The sequence below is a fragment of the Helicoverpa zea genome, chromosome 9, assembly GCF_022581195.2.
Source record: "Helicoverpa zea isolate HzStark_Cry1AcR chromosome 9, ilHelZeax1.1, whole genome shotgun sequence".
Lineage (NCBI taxonomy): Eukaryota > Metazoa > Arthropoda > Insecta > Lepidoptera > Noctuidae > Helicoverpa > Helicoverpa zea.
Window position 1 is genome coordinate 3833577 of NC_061460.1, and position 17258 is coordinate 3850834.

A 17258-nucleotide genomic window follows, 5' to 3' on the forward strand; every position below is an offset into this window, starting at 1 on the left:
CCCTACAATCCTAACGACTCATTATGGCGACAATCGACAGCATCACCAAATTGTTCCTTGTCAGCGTTTATTCTCGTTTGCAAGGCAGTGAATTCACTTATCGTGGGACGCTCTAATCGGTTAATCACCACTGATCCAGTTAGTGATGTTGATTCAACGAAACTACCGTGACACAATTATTTTAGAGAACCAGGTTCATGAAAGACTTTCATTAGAAGTGGGATGACAGTAAAATAAAATACCTACTGAATTAAGAATAAACAACACTTTTATTTGACTAGATAACAGCAATTTTGAATAATGAACTTATAATTTAACAACAGCTTTACCGAAATTTTCACCTTTCAACATTCCTACAAAAGCGTCGTAGATATTTTCGAAACCTTCAGTGATGTGTTCTCTGGGCTTCAACTCTCCACTCTGTATCCACTTGATTAGTGGATTATGTGCATCAGATTGGCGGTGAAGGGCCTGCCAAACTCGAAAACCTGCAATTGTTAATTCTTTGGCAACTACGACGGGTTGTAGAATGGTAGCTTTGGGAATATTAGTAGGACTCTCATTGTATGAACTGATGCTGCCGACAACTGCTACTCTGCCGAAGTCGTTCATCTGGTATATGACTGAGCTGCTGACTTCACCACCAACATTGTCGAAGAAGCAGTCTACACCGTTAGGAGCAGCTTCCTGGAGAGCCGTCTTGATGTCAGCAGTCTTGTAGTTGATCGCCTTGTCAAAGCCTATCTCTTCCAGCCACTTCACCTTCTCGTCAGAGCCAGCGAAGCCGATGACCTTGCAGCCCTTGATTTTGGCAATCTGTCCGACCAGCGAGCCGACCGCTCCAGCAGCGCCCGTCACAACCACTGTTTCACCAGCTTTAGGCTTACAAATTTCCAGAAAAGCGAAGTAAGCTGTAGTACCAGGCATCCCAACTGCACCGACTCCCAAGGAATTCGACAAACCGTGCAAGTTTGGTAATTTGTACACCTTTCCCGCTGGAGGCTGGGGTTCATTTGTGTCTATTATGCTATAGTCACACCATCCTGTATGGGAGACGACTCTGGTGCCAACTGGGAATCTAGGATCCTTTGAATCTTCAACTACACCGACTTGATAGCCGAACTGGTCGTATGGAATCGGGAATCGTACATTGTAGGCACGCATGTATGGGTCCACACTCACCCACTCAGCTTTAACTAGGATCTCTCCATTCCTGATCGGTGGTAACTCGTATTCAACAATTTCGAAGTCTTCTCGTTTGGGCAAACCTTCGAAGACTTTCTTGACGACGTATTTGCGTGCCTTCACCATTGTGATGTTTCGTTGAGGAAACGTGTCGAGTGACTGAGTTTACAAACAATAGAACGTAGTTTTTATGTGTTTTCTCAGTAGTGCGTTGTCACTGTAACTCTCCCAGTGGTGGCTGAGCGATGAATGAGATAAGGATACTGTTATGTGTCACAAGTTAGCAGTTTCTGATATCATAATTACTTATACGTTATCGGTACCAGCGTGGTTTTCCCGCTTAATCTATATATATAAAAAAGTCGTGTTAGATACACATTATATAACTCAAGAATGGCTTAACCGTTTAAGCTGAAAATTAGAGGGGAGACAGATACATACCCGGGAAAAGGACATAGGATAGGTAGATTTTTATCACCATCCGGCTACGGAAAGTAAATATCTCGGGACGCAGGTGAAACCGCGAGTGGAAGCTTGTAGGGAAATACATATTTTAAGTTTAGGTATTTTAGGACCTAGGATAAGTATCTACCCATATAGGTAATTATGGATCTATTTTAAGTATTCGTAACGAATAGAGCACATTCCAAGGGTAAAAATGGTTTGCAGGGTTGTGAATCGAAATCAATTGTACTCTAAGGTCTGTTTGGTGGCCTCGGGAGGTACCTACATCAGATCGGTCGTGAGGTGGCGCCCGGGTGTCACCATTGTGCGGACAGCCCTGAGGACACGGTGGAGCACAGCACATAGTCCAGGTGTGCCCTGCCTGGGAGGCACCGCCGCCGCGCCGTGTCCTCGTCTCTGCAATCGGCAGCGGCGGCCCTGAAACCCTGAGAAGTGTGTGGTGGCTTGTTTCTATAATTCTCCGGTTCCTATAATGCTATAAAGTTGATCTTCTTTTCATACCCATACATTTTGCCCCATTCATCAAGTAAACGTTTTCTAAGAAATTGATCAGTCATCATGTGACTTACGCATATGTGTAGGTACATAAATAAACTTGCAAGTAATCATAACATACTACATAATACTTGCCTGTGATTAGTAGGTACTTATATAAATTACTGCGGTTTAGAGTAGGTAACGTACACGAACGTAACGATAATTTACGTTATCAGCTCCTATTTCTTAGACTTAGATGACTGATTAAATTAGTAAAAAAATATATATTTGTTCAGATTCAGTTCAGTTAGGGCTCGGATAGCGGCAGGTACGCATCCAACACGAAGGAGCGCACATTGGGTAGAAGTCTGCAACCTGGGGCCCGATTCTCCTAAGTTAATAATGTCAAAATCGAATAGAAATCGAATCGCAATATGATCGCAATAGCAGTTTTAACCATATCGGGCATTCTGCTACTAATATAAGACCAATCGTATTCCAACGACATTCGTTTGGTTTGCGATTGGTCTGCTATTTTGGTGATTTTGGTCTACATGTTAGTTTGCTCTACAATCATATTGCAATCGTAAATCATTTGCAGACAAAATGATTCATTATTGAATGACAGAAAAGAAAAGGATAAAAACGTTTATTTCAAAGAAAAAATAGCGGAACGTACGCATCAATCGTAATCGAGTCGGGATTGGATTTCAGTCGAACCGAGTCGAACGTGAATCGTATGTCGCTTAAGTAAAATTAGGAGAATCGGGCCCCTGGGAAGAGCAATGACGTACGTGTGACCATTTGCGACTCATTGGATTCGGTTCAAGCCATAGTCCGGTGCGGGAGAGGATGGAATGTACCTAGTCAGCTTCATCTGTGAAGCGGTCATGTTAGTGAAGCGGTTATGTGTAGGAAAGAGTTATTCTGTGGGAGAGATCTTCACATCTCAGTGTGGGCCACGGCAGAAGTGGAAATGGACAACGCTACGAGCGGGCTAAGACCACCGGCCGTAGTAGGCGTAGGTCTGTGGACGGTGAGTAATGGGTAGCTCGCCGTCCGTCCGTCTAGTGACGACTGTCCCATCTTGGTTCGGTGTTCGTAGTTCGACGCGCACCTCAAAGGGCATTCAGCAAACTTGTAGTCTAGGGTAGTTTAGGGCCAAACCCGCGGTAGGTATTGTTCGAAAGAGTTAGCTGCGGCGCCGGTACACAAATGTCTCCAGGGTCTTCTACGGGCAATAGTTCCTATAGTACGCCGGTGAAACAGCCGGAAAATGACTCGTTTCACATGAAACCGCAGCAGACCGACAAAGAAACTATGAGTTGTTCCATCTTCAACACTCTTTTCCGAAGTGGAGATTCAGGGATGATGGATATATATAATAGTTAGGTGTACTTTAACCAATCTATTACTAGTTACGTTGCGGGGGACGACAATGACCCGACATTGGTCTACACGTGCTACAGTCAAGTTCGAGGTCATGCGAGACACTTCACTTGAAACCAAAAGTAGTTACATAACTACCTATAACCCATTTAACATTACAAATGTGAAAGTTTGTGAGATTGTATGGATGTATGTTTGTTATTCTTTCACGCAAAAACGGCTAGACCGATCTGGTTGAAATTTGGTATGTAGACAGGTGATACCCTGGATTAACACATAGGCTACTTTTTATCAACACACCACGCGGCCGGAGCCGCGAGCGGAAGCTAGTATATAATAGTAATCTTTGACAAAATTAACACTCATTAAAATCTCTCTGATAAAAATAATGCAAACACTTTTTGTCTTAACAGATTTACTTAAAACACGCGTTGCAAGTAGGGCTGCCATCTCGAATTTCGCCAAACCCGGACAAACATTTAAAAAACCCGGAAATTTGGCGTAAATCGCATTTTTCCCCCGAACCTAATTTGTAACCGAACTTTACTATTAACATATACTTAAATTCAATGAGGTGCTTCCTTACATGAAAAGTGTCCGGGTTTCCCCCCACTTCTTGAAACCCCGCTCGGACGGCCCCCGCACGGCCTCCAAACGAGGACAAATCCGGGGAAACCCGGACGGATGGCAGCCCTAGTTGCAAGCGTGGCTTTGGCTTGGCACCATATTTTATTGATGATAAGTAGGTAAGTATACCTACGTACCTATTTGTAATGATTTGCATTATATGCCTCTGAGTACTGAAGCTAAGCTTACATAAATGATAATTATGATTATCTCACTATCGAATGCGTGATTGATAAGTAATGAATTAATTTTGAAGAACTAGGTAAAGGTGTTATGTGATGTTGGATGTAGGTTTTTCTGTCCTAAATAGCACCGACGATTTTTTGCTGGACTCGGCTTCAGGAAAGCAATAAGAGAGATACTAAGTACTTTGTTACAAATTCTAAAAGAAGGAGGGTATAGGATGTAGGGTAATAAAAGAGAAGGTGGCTCTATTGATATCAGTATAGATAATACCAATCCCGGGAAAGTAGAAAAAAAAGTCCATAGTGTTCACGAAAGGGTGTTACCGGGCGGGAATAACCCATCCTAAATACTTACGGTATTTTTACAATTTCGCTGTTTAGATTTATTATTATGGAACCACGACTAGATAAGATACCGTAGAGTTGATCGGAGATATTATTAAAGATAGATAGATATTTGTTATTGTAAACTTTGGATGTTACGTAACATAGCGTTCATACCAAGTACCTATAGCAAGTCACGTAGTTACCGCAGTGACCGGCAGATAGCATTCAAATAGACCCTGTGGTTAACTCCAAATATAGCTTGATATCTGTCCATTTATCAATTTAAAGACCGGTCATTGGGTTTGTTCCCACTAGTTCTACTGCTTAGTTCTACCGTAGAACTAATGGGAACTTTTTTTCCCACTAGTTCTACTATTTGAGGTGTAACAAAATAGTAGAACTAGTGGGAATTATGGTTTTTATTGGTATTCCCACTAGTTCCACTGAACATTGGCAGTAGAACTAATGGGACATAATTTTGTTCTACTAGACAGAAGAAATACAGTCGACGGCCGATAGTTGTGATTTTTTTTGGAGTTCAAAATCGATAGCAGGCAGAATAACTTAGATTTTTTTCATTACTTTCAATAAAAATCTAATGTTTTTCTTTATAAAAGTACTAGGATAGCAGAAATGAAGAGGAGCTAGTTAATCTTTTTGTTCTTCTGATTTTTAAACAGGTGGAGGTGTTATAAAATTTTATAACACCTCTATGGTGGTATTTGACACATTGATTAAAAAAAACACACTAAAGTCAGTTTAGTTAAAAGGTTCTTCTAACCTACAGACAGACATGTGTTGCTGGGGAGTTTGTAGCGCCACTTCTTCTTCCCAGCAAAAACACATAGGAAGTGGTGAAGGGCGGGCGTTTTGGGGGCTGTCTATTGTAAATTCCTAGCGTTCAAAAAGTGCTGTCTTGCAGCCAAGTTTGAATAAATGATTTTAGATTTTTTGATTTTGATTTTGTTAGTTTGATGTGAGTGTTGTGTTTGAAACTAACAGTATTAATACAAAAAGTTAAACATCTGTTGAACACTTGTCTAAAAAAGTGTGGCTACGAAAGGGACCTTATTTCAACGTCGTTTGTCATTTATACAAGTGTTCAACAGACGTTTAAATTTTTTTGTGGTACGACGGTAAATGTCCGAATTATTGTGTTTTTTTAAAAGATTATTTTTATTTATTTGTTATTTTTTTGCCTAAATCATAGGGCTGCAGTTCAAATAGTCAGTCTCTTCAAAGTAATTTTTGCGTTATTGTTTACTTACATTGCTATTCAATGTGTATTATTATAAACAATGTCTTTTAATTAGTAGTGTTGTAGATGAATATCAATGTCTGATTTCAAACACCACCTAGCTCCTCTTCATGTCTGCTGTCCAAGTACTTTTATAATGAAAAACATTTATTTTTTGTTGCAATTCATGAAAAAAATCTAAGTTATTCTGATTGTTATCGATTTTGAGCTCTGAAAAAAATCACAACTACAGATAACCACCCAGGCCGTCGACTGTACTTCTTCTGTCTAGTAGAACAAAATGTCCCATTAGTTCTACTGCAAATGTTCAGTGGAACTAGTGGGAATATCAATAAAAACCATAATTCCCACTAGTTCTACTATTTTGTTAAACCTCAAATAGTAGAACTAGTGGGAAAAAAAGTTCCCATTAGTTCTACGGTAGAACTAAGCAGTAGAACTAGTGGGAACAAACCGGTCATTGCATATCGCCTGACATAGGTTCTAGGTGCCTACTTATCATTCGGTTCAGTTTACATTAAGATGGTAAATAAACTCTATTGCACAATGTTTTTGAATATATTTACACAGAAGCAAAGGCATTTAACATATTTGGTGAGAAGTATGGAGTTGTATTATTAAATGTCCATTGTTCAAAGTAACTGGTAGATATAATTTCGCTAAACTAAAATGATAACTAGATGACCAAATACAAAGAGAGAACGAATAGCCGTGTTAAATTAATTAGCAATTCGTTGGGAAATCTTCCTACGTAATATTGTGTACCAAAGTCTTTACATGGGATTTTTAAATAGCCTGACAAATAAAACATTGAAAACAACATAAAACATGATCTTTAATGTCACTGATCAACACATTGGATTAACATGAGTAGAATTTATAAAAAAAACTTATAATTTAACAACAGCCTTTCCAACATTTTCCCCGTTCAATATTCCCAGAAAAGCATCGAAGATGTTTTCGAAACCTTCAGTGATGTGTTCTCTAGGCTTCAGCTGACCACTTTGTATCCACTTGATAAGTTGTGTATGTGCCTCCGACTGGCGGTTCATCCAACGCCACACAAGGAAGCCTTCGATTTTCAATTGTTTGAACACTAAAGCGGGTTGTAGGATAGGTGCCTTGGGCACGTTAGCAGGATCCGCGTTGTATGAACTGATGCTGCCACAAACTGATACCCTGCCGAAGTCATTCATCTGGTTGATAATAATACTGCTGAGCTCACCGCCAACATTGTCGAAGTAGCAATCGACTCCCTTGGGAGCAGCTTCTTTGAGCGCCGCGGTTACGTCAGCAGTCTTGTAGTTGATCGCCTTGTCGAATCCGATCTCCTCCAGCCACTTCACCTTATCGTCAGAGCCAGCGAAGCCGATGACCTTGCAGCCCTTGATCTTAGCAATCTGTCCGACTAGCGAGCCGACTGCTCCAGCAGCGCCCGTCACAACCACTGTCTCACCGGCTTTGGGCTGACAAATTTCCAAAAATCCAAAATAAGCGGTGGCACCAGGCATGCCCACTGCGCCAACTCCCAATGAATTCGACAAACCGTTCAAGTTCGGCAACTTATACACTTGCCCAGCAGCCGGATTTTTGTCGTTGGGATCGATGATAGTATAGTCACACCATCCTTTGTGGGAGACGACTCTGGTCCCGACTGGATATCTGGGGTCCTTGGAATCTTCTACCAAGCCGACTTGGAAACCGAACTGGTCGTACGGTGTGGGGTATCGTGAATTGTAGGCACGCATGTACGGGTCCACACTCACCCACTCAACTTTGACAAGAATCTCTCCATTCTTGATTGGTGGTAGCTCGTATTCCACTATTTCGAAATCTTCACGTTTTGGTAAACCTTCGAAGTGTTTTTTGACGACGTATTTCCGTGCTTTCACCATTATGATGTGTTACGTTCGCGCGGTGTGCGGGGCGACTAAGTTTATAAACAAGTCAGACATAAGCAGTATCTATATACTTCATTAATGATAAGTCACCGTGAATCACGCGAGCGATAGAGCGCGTCATATTATCGGAAGCTCCATCAATGAGATAGCAGAAGTTAGGTGCTGATATGTGTTTCAAGATTTTTTAATATGCATATTCTATTCCTGTAATATGCTAGTAAACTACTTGCTAATAAAATACTTAAAAAAGTGGAAATGTTTAAAAACAAGCAAGCAAAACCAGTTTGACAAGGTATCAAAGTTTGACTTTGTCCTGTATGTATACAATGCTCAAATCACGTTCGAAGGTCAACGTTTATCAAATGAAATGTAAAACAGACTGATAAAAATGTACAACAGGTACTGATTAACTCTTTCTTTGATAAACACACTTCAATGTCAGAAAAAGAAAAATCGCTATTATACATACTTAGATTATAAATATATCAAATTATCAGATTCAGTTTAAGGCCAAGGCTATCAGTGGTCATGTCTTATATTTTTATTCTAAACTCCAACTTTTTACTTGGACACGTAAAAAACAATACTTTCATTAATTAACTACTACGATGCATAAGATAATATATACAGACAGAGAAGGCTGAAGCTTAGTCACCTTAAGGTCCCATTAAGCTAGATTCCACTTCTATCCAAAGCCTCTTTTATGGGTGTTTACTGTTTAGACTACAATAACTAACAGCAACCATTTGCTCAACGTTGATTTTTGACATTTAGTAACTTTTGTAGCAGGCGTTGAATGATTATTAAACTAGGATTAAACACTTAACTATCCAGAATGCTTTTGTGACGTAACTGACCAGTAGTGTCCAACGGACACTTTATAAATGTAGGTAAGGTATGACAAAGCAAAAGAATGATAATTTCGTAGGGCAAATATAACAACGCTTCTTCCTTCAGATGATTGAGTAGCTTCCCGATTTGACCCTGCCACATCTTGCATGGCACCCGACACCATAAGATAAGTAAATGTAAATAAAAAACAATTTACTTTCACACTCGAATCAAACAGAATGTTACTGTGTCTGTTGGACACTTGTGAGTTGATGAAGTACTATTTTCGTTTATTGACCAAAAATAATAAACTATTCATGTTACAAATATTTTCATTGCACATTTAGATTCGTAAATCATTGGTGATAAATTAGATAAAAGGCCGATTCATAAAAATAAATACCTACTTTCGTTTTTATGAAAACATAAACGCAAAAATGTGTCCGCGAGACACTTGTGGGTTGTTAAGCGTTAACTGAAATATAAATCAAGACAACTATTATAAAAGCAGCTCACGCAAATGTATAATTTTTTTTTTCGGATATTGTGCGGTGCGGTGACTGATCAAATGCTCGAAAAATTTATAAGGCGCTTACTAAAAAAAGATGACGAGCTAAATATTATAAACTACGGTTTTGGGCATGGACGTAGCTGGCTATGGGTTCAGGGTGGGTTAACAGTGTGATACTGACATTCTGTTCTGATATCTGCTGCTCCTAGGCCTATACATAAATCTAGCACCTGGGTTCATAACACGGGTGTAACGTCAATGTATTTTCATTTCATAGTCCTGGAGCGCTCCTGAGTCTGAGGCGTCCTGCACCAAAAAGCTAAGACACCCCCTGTTGGCCTAATGAAATAAATTAGTTTCGACTGTCGAGTGTGACCTTATAACGAATATTATTACCTCGATTTTTGTTCTTAGGTATGGTACCTTACAGGTATGACTGTAGCTGCGTCTCATAGATGTTAAGGTTCTAACCTACTGAGGGTTTTTAGTGCCACTTTTTAAGCACCAGTGTTTAAGTGTTTAAAAACTACGAAGAAATACAGGCATCAACTTAATTTGAAACAAAAAAAATAACCCATAAACTTTTTATTTATTATTAAATTAATAATAGACTTACAATTTCACAACTGCCTTACCAAAATTTTCACCTTTCAACATTCCCACAAATGCGTCATAAAGTTTTTCAAAACCCTCAGTTACGTGCTCCTTGGCCTTCAACTGTCCACTCCGTATCCACTTGGAAAGTTCCTTATGTGCTTCAAATTGACGATTCAAATCACACTCCGTTATTGAAAAACCTTGAATTTTCAATTGTTTCGATAATATGGGAAATTGCAACATAGTGGCTTTTGGCAGGTTACTAAAGTCTTCATTATAGGCACTGATACTTCCAACAACTACTCCTCGGCCACGTTGATTCATCTGATATATTATAATACTACTGACTTCACCACCAACATTGTCGAAGAAGCAGTCAACACCGTTAGGAGCAGCTTCCTGCAGAGCCGTCTTGATGTCAGCAGTCTTGTAGTTGATCGCCTTGTCGAAGCCGATCTCTTCCAGCCACTTCACCTTCTCGTCAGAGCCAGCGAAGCCGATGACCTTGCAGCCCTTGATCTTAGCAATCTGGCCGACTACCGAGCCGACCGCTCCAGCAGCGCCCGTCACAACCACTGTTTCACCAGCCTTGGGTTGACAAACATCCAAAAATCCTAAGTACGCGGAGGCACCAGGCATGCCCACTGCGCCAATTGCGAGAGAATTAGGAAAACCGCTTAAGTCGGGCAATTTGTACAGTTGACTAAACATTTCCGAGTCAGAGTAAGGCTTGTTTGTATCAATAATTACGTAGTCACGCCAGCCTTTGTGGGAGACGATTCGGGTTCCAACTGGGTATTTAGGGGACTTCGATTCTACTACTAATCCGACTTGAAAAGCAGGTAGATCGTACGGAACAGGGTTTGGTTTGACCAGACGCATGTACGGGTCCACACTCACCCACTCGACTTTGACCAGAATCTCTCCATTCTTGATCGGTGGTAACTCGTATTCAACAATTTCGAAATCTTCACGTTTGGGTAAACCGTCGAAGTCCTTTACGACGACGTATTTGCGTGCCTTCACCATTGTGCTGTTCGATTGTTACGTCTCAACTCCACACGTGCTGAATGAATGAGCTTACAAACAAATGCAACACAGTTTATAGTCCTTCATTATATAATGCTGCGTCATCATGAGGCAAACGAGACTATCATTCGACAGTAAAATTCCACTTCTTAGATACTCTTCATTCTGCGATTTCGAGGCCAATCACAATAATCTTTATTTTTATAAGTGCCCAATCACGTCAAGGAAAACAGTTTCACAGTATTTAATCAGCCTATTTGGGTTAGGGAAAGTATTCCAAACATATATCAGACAATTGATGGAGGTGAGTGTGATTTTTTTAATAACTTGTCTTGAAGCTGTGAATCAGTCACGCACGACCCTAGGAAAGATGGATTTTTGTAGAAATAAATGGACCCTAGTTTCCTTGTGATTCCAACACGTTTTGGCACACTTTAGAAGAATTTCGTTTGCACAACCTCCTAAACGTCAAGACATGAATATATGTATATCATGTTATTGCCTAGTCAATGAAAACAAACAAACAAACAATCTAAATATATTTTCGTTTGATAATCTACGGAGATATATATAGATAATTCATATCTAAATATTTTAAAATCCGGTTTGTATCTGATCACTAATAATAAATATCTAGATGGGGGCATCTAGTCGAAATGCAGTCTCATCATAGTCTCACGATGACGTTGCACTATTCAATTACTATAAAGTGTATTGAGTTTGTTTGTAAACTAAAAACGTGAAAAAACTCAAAATAAAAACGTGGGCCCCTCTGAAAACCTACCTATGGCAAAGCATATCTTTATACTTTGGTAGATCATGAGCTCGGCGTTCGCTGGTGACCCGTCATGAGCCGGCTGGTTATTGAGTGTTAATATCTAAAGTTACATGACATGTCTGACGATGACGATGACACCTCTCATCACTTTCAAGACATAAGTGGCTAATGCCACTTCACGCCTAACTTCCAATTTATAGTACCCCACCATACCGAGGCAGAATAAGGTGGGGTACAGTAACCGGTATCCCGGATATATCCCATAAATTTTCTGATACATAAATCGGATATATTTATTTTGTATCCGTTCGAGCATCGTCTTGTACCTTATTTCGTTCGGACTCCAGACGGCCGCATTGTATTCCAGATAACTCTTCACAAAGCCCTTAATGCACCGATGTTCGTAAAGTCATTTGTCTGACGCAGTATAAATCCGAAATTCCTGTACGCCTCTTGCAAATACTTACCACATGTTTGCGAAACTGTAAGTCGCTGGTGAAGTGGATGCCTAAGTCCTTCACCTCCGTGACACGCTGCAGCAGCTCCCCGTTCATGCTGTACTGGTGGTGTTGTTGGTTTCGTGAGCGGGTGAACGAAATTGAAGTGCAGCTTATTGCTGCGACTCCATTCAGTGACACTATCCAAGTCGTGCTGCAGCTTGTCACGATCAACAGTGTCCTTAATCACTGCTGACAACTTAAGGTCATCAGCAAACAGTTACAGGATGTTGACCTGACCACCGACGGTAAATCATTTACCATTTTAATAAATAATAAGGGGTCCCAGATTACTACCCTGATTGACTCCCGATCTTGTGTAGTAGGGCTCCGAGAATTGTCCGCCACAGTCGACATACTGACGCCTATCTCGAAGATAACTGGCGAAGAACTTCATTGTATGTAACGTGCAGCCCATACCCGCCAGCTTCGACAAGTCTGTCGACTGTGTCGAACGCCTTCTTGAAGTCAATTATAGAAGAAAATATTACAGCAATACATAGTTTAATGGGCCCCACGCTTTTATTTTAGTCTAACATGACCGGGACCGCAGGTTGATAGGTCAGTAACTATTTTTTTTTCTAATTTTCAGTGCACATAAGATAAAAGCATTTAAATTTAAAGTTTTTTTTACAGATTTTTTTAATAAAAATGTTGTGAATGAGTTTGGGAATCCATGTTCGCGTTTCAAGAGGAAAAGGACGTTCAGTTGCCAATGATGTTTGTGACACAGAAAATGAATGTAGTCGACTGTACTTTTTGCTTGAAATCGGGTTAAAGTCTAAAACGTGTCTCGAGCTGGTGAAAACATAAAAGGACGCGAGATAACTGGACGCGAGTCAAAATCTTAACGTGTCGAGTTGACGACATGATAAATGTTAAAATTTTGAGTTTCACCAACTGGACACATTCGTGGTGAGTTAAGTGTGTCGAGATGACGAATGACCCACCCAAATGAGCTGATTAAATGTGAAACTATTTATTTTTCTTGACGTGATGGGGCACTTATTTTTCCAAAGATTATTGTAATTGGCCTTGAAATAATGAACTATCGCAGAATTAAGAGTATCTAAGAAGTGGAATTTTACTGTCAAATGATAGTCTCGTTTTTCTCATGATGACGCCGCATTAGTGAATTACTATAAACTGTGTTGCATTTGTGTGTAAGCTCAGTCACTCAGCACGTGTGGAGTTGAGACGTAACTACCGAACAGCACAATGGTGAAGGCACGCAAATACGTCGTTGTAAAGGAATTCGATGGTTTACCCAAACGTGAAGACTTCGAAATCGTTGAAAACGAGTTACCACCGATCAAGAATGGAGAGATTCTGGTCAAGGTGGAGTGGGTGAGTGTGGACCCGTACATGCGTTCGTACAGACCATATCCAGTTCCATATGATCAAGGCGCTTACCAAGTTGGATTAGTAATAGAATCGAAGGCTTCTAAATACCCCGTTGGTACCCGAGTCCTCTCTCACAAAGGCTGGTGTGACTACGCTATCATCGATACAAATAATCCTTACTCCGACTCCGACATATTTCCTGAATTCTACAAAATACCTGACCTGACTGGATTTCCTAATTCTCTCGCAATTGGCGCTGTGGGCATGCCTGGTGCCTCGGGGTACTTAGGATTTCTGGATGTTTGTCAACCCAAGGCTGGTGAAACAGTGGTTGTGACGGGCGCTGCTGGAGCAGTCGGCTCGATAGTCGGACAGATTGCCAAGATCAAGGGCTGCAAGGTCATCGGCTTCGCTGGCTCTGACGAGAAGGTGAAGTGGCTGGAAGAGATCGGCTTCGACAAGGCGATCAACTACAAGACTGCTGACATCAAGACGGCTCTGCAGGAAGCTGCTCCTAACGGTGTTGACTGCTTCTTTGACAATGTTGGTGGTGAAGTCAGTAGTATTATAATATATCAGATGAACCAAGGCGGCAGAGTTGTAGTTGTGGGAAGCATCAGTATATATAATGATGATTATAGTAACATGCCAAAAGTCACTATGTTGCAATTTGCTATACTATCAAAACAATTGAAAATTCAAGGTTTTTCCATAGAGGATGCCGAGGCTAGGAAACGTCAACCAGATGCACATAAACAACTTCTCAAGTGGATAAAAAGTGGACAGTTGAAGGCCAGGGAGCACATAACTGAGGGTTTTGAGAACCTTTATGATGCATTTGTGGGAGTGCTTAAGGGCGAAAACATTGGCAAGGCTGTAGTTAAATTATAATATTAGTCAACAATTAAACAATATGACATATTTGATTACTCGTTATTTTTATTTGATAATCTTACCTTATAATCTATTTGGTGGGTTCATTTCCAGGTCAGGCAAGTACCAAGTACCAATGCAACTTTTCTGAGTTTGTATGTACTTTCTAAGTATAATCTTGGACACCAATGACTGTTTTTCGGAGGGCACGTTAAACTGTAGGTCCCGGCTATCATTGAACATCAAGCAGAAGCCAGTAAGTCTGACAACAGGCTAACGGAGGACAAATGGAGTATTGGATTGCCCGGGTAACTGGGTTGAGGAGGGCAGAAAGGCATTCGCTCCTTGTAAAACATAGGTACTCAACCGCATCCGGTTAGACTGGAAGCCGACCCCAACATATTTGGGAAAAGGCTCGGGTGATGATGATCTTCCAATCGTTGATAGGGCAGGATTTTTCCATAGTTGCAGGTTTGATTTTGATAACCACGTTTTGATAAACACGTCCTGGCATAAAGTTAGGACTGCATCATAGAGGTCGAGAGCTTCATTATAGAGATTGGTTTGGTTTATCAGATATACGTTCCAAGAAACTACTCGTTTTACAAAAAAATATATAATTATATAAATTAAATGAAAATATACATTCACTGTTCTTTTTTTTTTCATTTCGCTGAACCAATTTAGGGATTTGTTCAATTCACTAGATTTGTTTAGGGACAAGATAAAATCGTGTTGTTATTTTAACATCCTCCGTGATTTGATCAAATCCCTTAGGGAATTGATCGCCATGTTATGCCTGGAGGCGTACAAATATGCAATTATAGAGGTATATTGTTACACGTATATATATATTTTTTTTCAATTTAATAAAAAAGCAGCTGAGTACCAGTGTTTTAGATGGAGTGACTGCCTATCTGAGCAACCTTCTATGCCTAGATAAAATTGGTGTCAGTTCTGACCAACATTTCTCCTAACAAGATCCTGGGTGTGGTAACAAGTTATACAAATGTGTAAAAAAATATCATTTAAACATCTTTCGGTATAGATAGATAGACCCGAAACTCGTGCTCGGAAAGCTTTCTCAGAAATCTTACTCAGAAGCTATAAAGTCTGGTCAAGGGGTATCGGATTGTTCAAGTATCTAACTGGGTCGAGATTGAGGCTGAGGCCTATCTGAATAGGTAGTCTCTCATAGCTCGTACTCATAGCTACATCCGGTAAAAAAAAAGTTTTAGCAGAAGGTGCCGCATTGTTTGTGGTGCAGTATTTTCAGTGCTGCAAAGCGTGCCCCATCTGCATAAAGACCTACTTGCTGCAACTAATAATGCCGTGTGCATAGCGAAATACTGGGCCATCAACTCGCTAAGAAGAAGATTGCAGTATTAGAAAAGATCCGCAAAAATCTATAGAAAGGTAGCTGTTGGTCTCTCATTCTCCAAGAATTATTTTTATAACTGTAGGTTCACAAAGAAATAAAAAAGGATTAGTGAAGGTATCTTTTCATTTATTTTTTTTTTTGTTTTACGAGTTGTTTCTTGGAACATACTACAAACATACGAAAATACAACATACATACATGATTTGATTTACCAGATCAGTTAACCAAATCAATCTCGATAGTAAAGCTCTATGATGCAGTCCTAAACGTGATATCAAAATCAAACCTGCAACTATGGAAGAATCCTAGTCTATCAACGATTATAAGATTTTTTTTAAAAATATAAAGAACCAGTAATATATATTATGTTATATTTTTTATTTGTTGGTTAATAAACTTATTATAACTTAACAACAGCCTTGCCAAAGTTTTCACCTTTTAACATTCCAACGAAAGCATCATAGAGGTTCTCAAAACCCTCAGTTACGTGCTCCCTGGCCTTCAACTGTCCACTTTTTATCCACTTGAGAAGTTGTTTATGTGCATCTGGTTGACGTTTCCTAGCCTCGGGATCCCCAATGGAAAAACCTTGAATTTTCAATTGTTTTGATAGTATAGCAAATTGCAGCATAGTGGCTTTTGGCATATCACTAAAATCACCATTATAGGTACTGATGCTTCCCACCACTACAGCTCTGCCACCTTGGTTCATCTGATATATTATAATACTACTGACTTCACCACCAACATTGTCGAAGAAGCAGTCAACACCGTTAGGAGCAGCTTCCTGCAGAGCCGTCTTGATGTCAGCAGTCTTGTAGTTGATCGCCTTGTCGAAGCCGATCTCTTCCAGCCACTTCACCTTCTCGTCAGAGCCAGCGAAGCCGATGACCTTGCAGCCCTTGATCTTGGCAATCTGTCCGACTACCGAGCCGACCGCTCCAGCAGCCCCCGTCACAACCACTGTTTCACCAGCCTTGGGTTGACAAACCTCCAGAAATCCTAAGTACCCCGAGGCACCAGGCATGCCCACTGCTCCAATTGCGAGAGAATTAGAAAAACCACTCAGGTCAGGTATTTTGTAGAATTCAGGAAATATGTCGGAGTCGGAGTAAGGCTTATTTGTATCGATGATAGCGTAGTCACACCAGCCTTTGTGAGAGAGGACTCGGGTACCAGCGGGGTATTTAGAAGCCTTCGATTCTATTACTAATCCAACTTGGTAAGCGCCTTGATCATATGGAACTGGAAATGGTCTGTATACACGCATGTATGGGTCCACACTCACCCACTCCACTTTGACTAGAATTTCTCCTTTCTTGATCGGTGGTAACTCGTATTCAACAATTTCGAAGTCTTCACGTTTGGGTAAACCGTCGAATTCATTTACGACGACGTATTTACGTGCCTTCACCATTGTGCTGTTTGGTTGTTACGTCTCAACTCCACACGTGCTGAGTGACTGAGTTTACAAACAAATGCAACAGTTTATATCCACTCTTTAATGCTGCGTCACCATGAGATAGGAGACGAACGATTAGACAAATTTCAGGATATCTAGGGTACTCATCAATCGTAGTGAATTCAAAATAAAATTGTGCAA

General features: G+C 40.4%; 5 protein-coding genes across 5 annotated transcripts; 1 reads left to right on the forward strand and 4 right to left on the reverse strand.

The window, feature by feature from the left end:
- Positions 1–250: 250 nt before the first annotated feature.
- LOC124633393 (prostaglandin reductase 1-like) lies at positions 251–1451 on the reverse strand. Its single transcript, XM_047168588.1, has one exon. The coding sequence runs from the start codon at positions 1309–1311 to the stop codon at positions 307–309; it is 1005 nt and encodes a 334-aa protein (XP_047024544.1). The 5' UTR covers positions 1312–1451; the 3' UTR covers positions 251–306.
- A 5277-nt stretch (positions 1452–6728) lies between these two features.
- On the reverse strand, positions 6729–7866 carry LOC124633358 (prostaglandin reductase 1-like). The gene has a single exon (XM_047168550.1). It carries the CDS (start codon positions 7806–7808, stop codon positions 6804–6806), a length of 1005 nt encoding a protein of 334 aa, XP_047024506.1. The 5' UTR covers positions 7809–7866; the 3' UTR covers positions 6729–6803.
- Positions 7867–9726: 1860 nt separating this feature from the next.
- On the reverse strand, positions 9727–10844 carry LOC124633487 (prostaglandin reductase 1-like). Its single transcript, XM_047168726.1, has one exon. It carries the CDS (start codon positions 10780–10782, stop codon positions 9769–9771), a length of 1014 nt encoding a protein of 337 aa, XP_047024682.1. The 5' UTR covers positions 10783–10844; the 3' UTR covers positions 9727–9768.
- A 2329-nt stretch (positions 10845–13173) lies between these two features.
- Positions 13174–14330, forward strand: LOC124633199 (prostaglandin reductase 1-like). Its single transcript, XM_047168353.1, has one exon. The coding sequence runs from the start codon at positions 13276–13278 to the stop codon at positions 14290–14292; it is 1017 nt and encodes a 338-aa protein (XP_047024309.1). The 5' UTR covers positions 13174–13275; the 3' UTR covers positions 14293–14330.
- A 1679-nt stretch (positions 14331–16009) lies between these two features.
- Positions 16010–17132, reverse strand: LOC124633504 (prostaglandin reductase 1-like). Its single transcript, XM_047168751.1, has one exon. The coding sequence runs from the start codon at positions 17070–17072 to the stop codon at positions 16056–16058; it is 1017 nt and encodes a 338-aa protein (XP_047024707.1). The 5' UTR covers positions 17073–17132; the 3' UTR covers positions 16010–16055.
- Between the last annotated feature and the right edge of the window lie 126 nt (positions 17133–17258).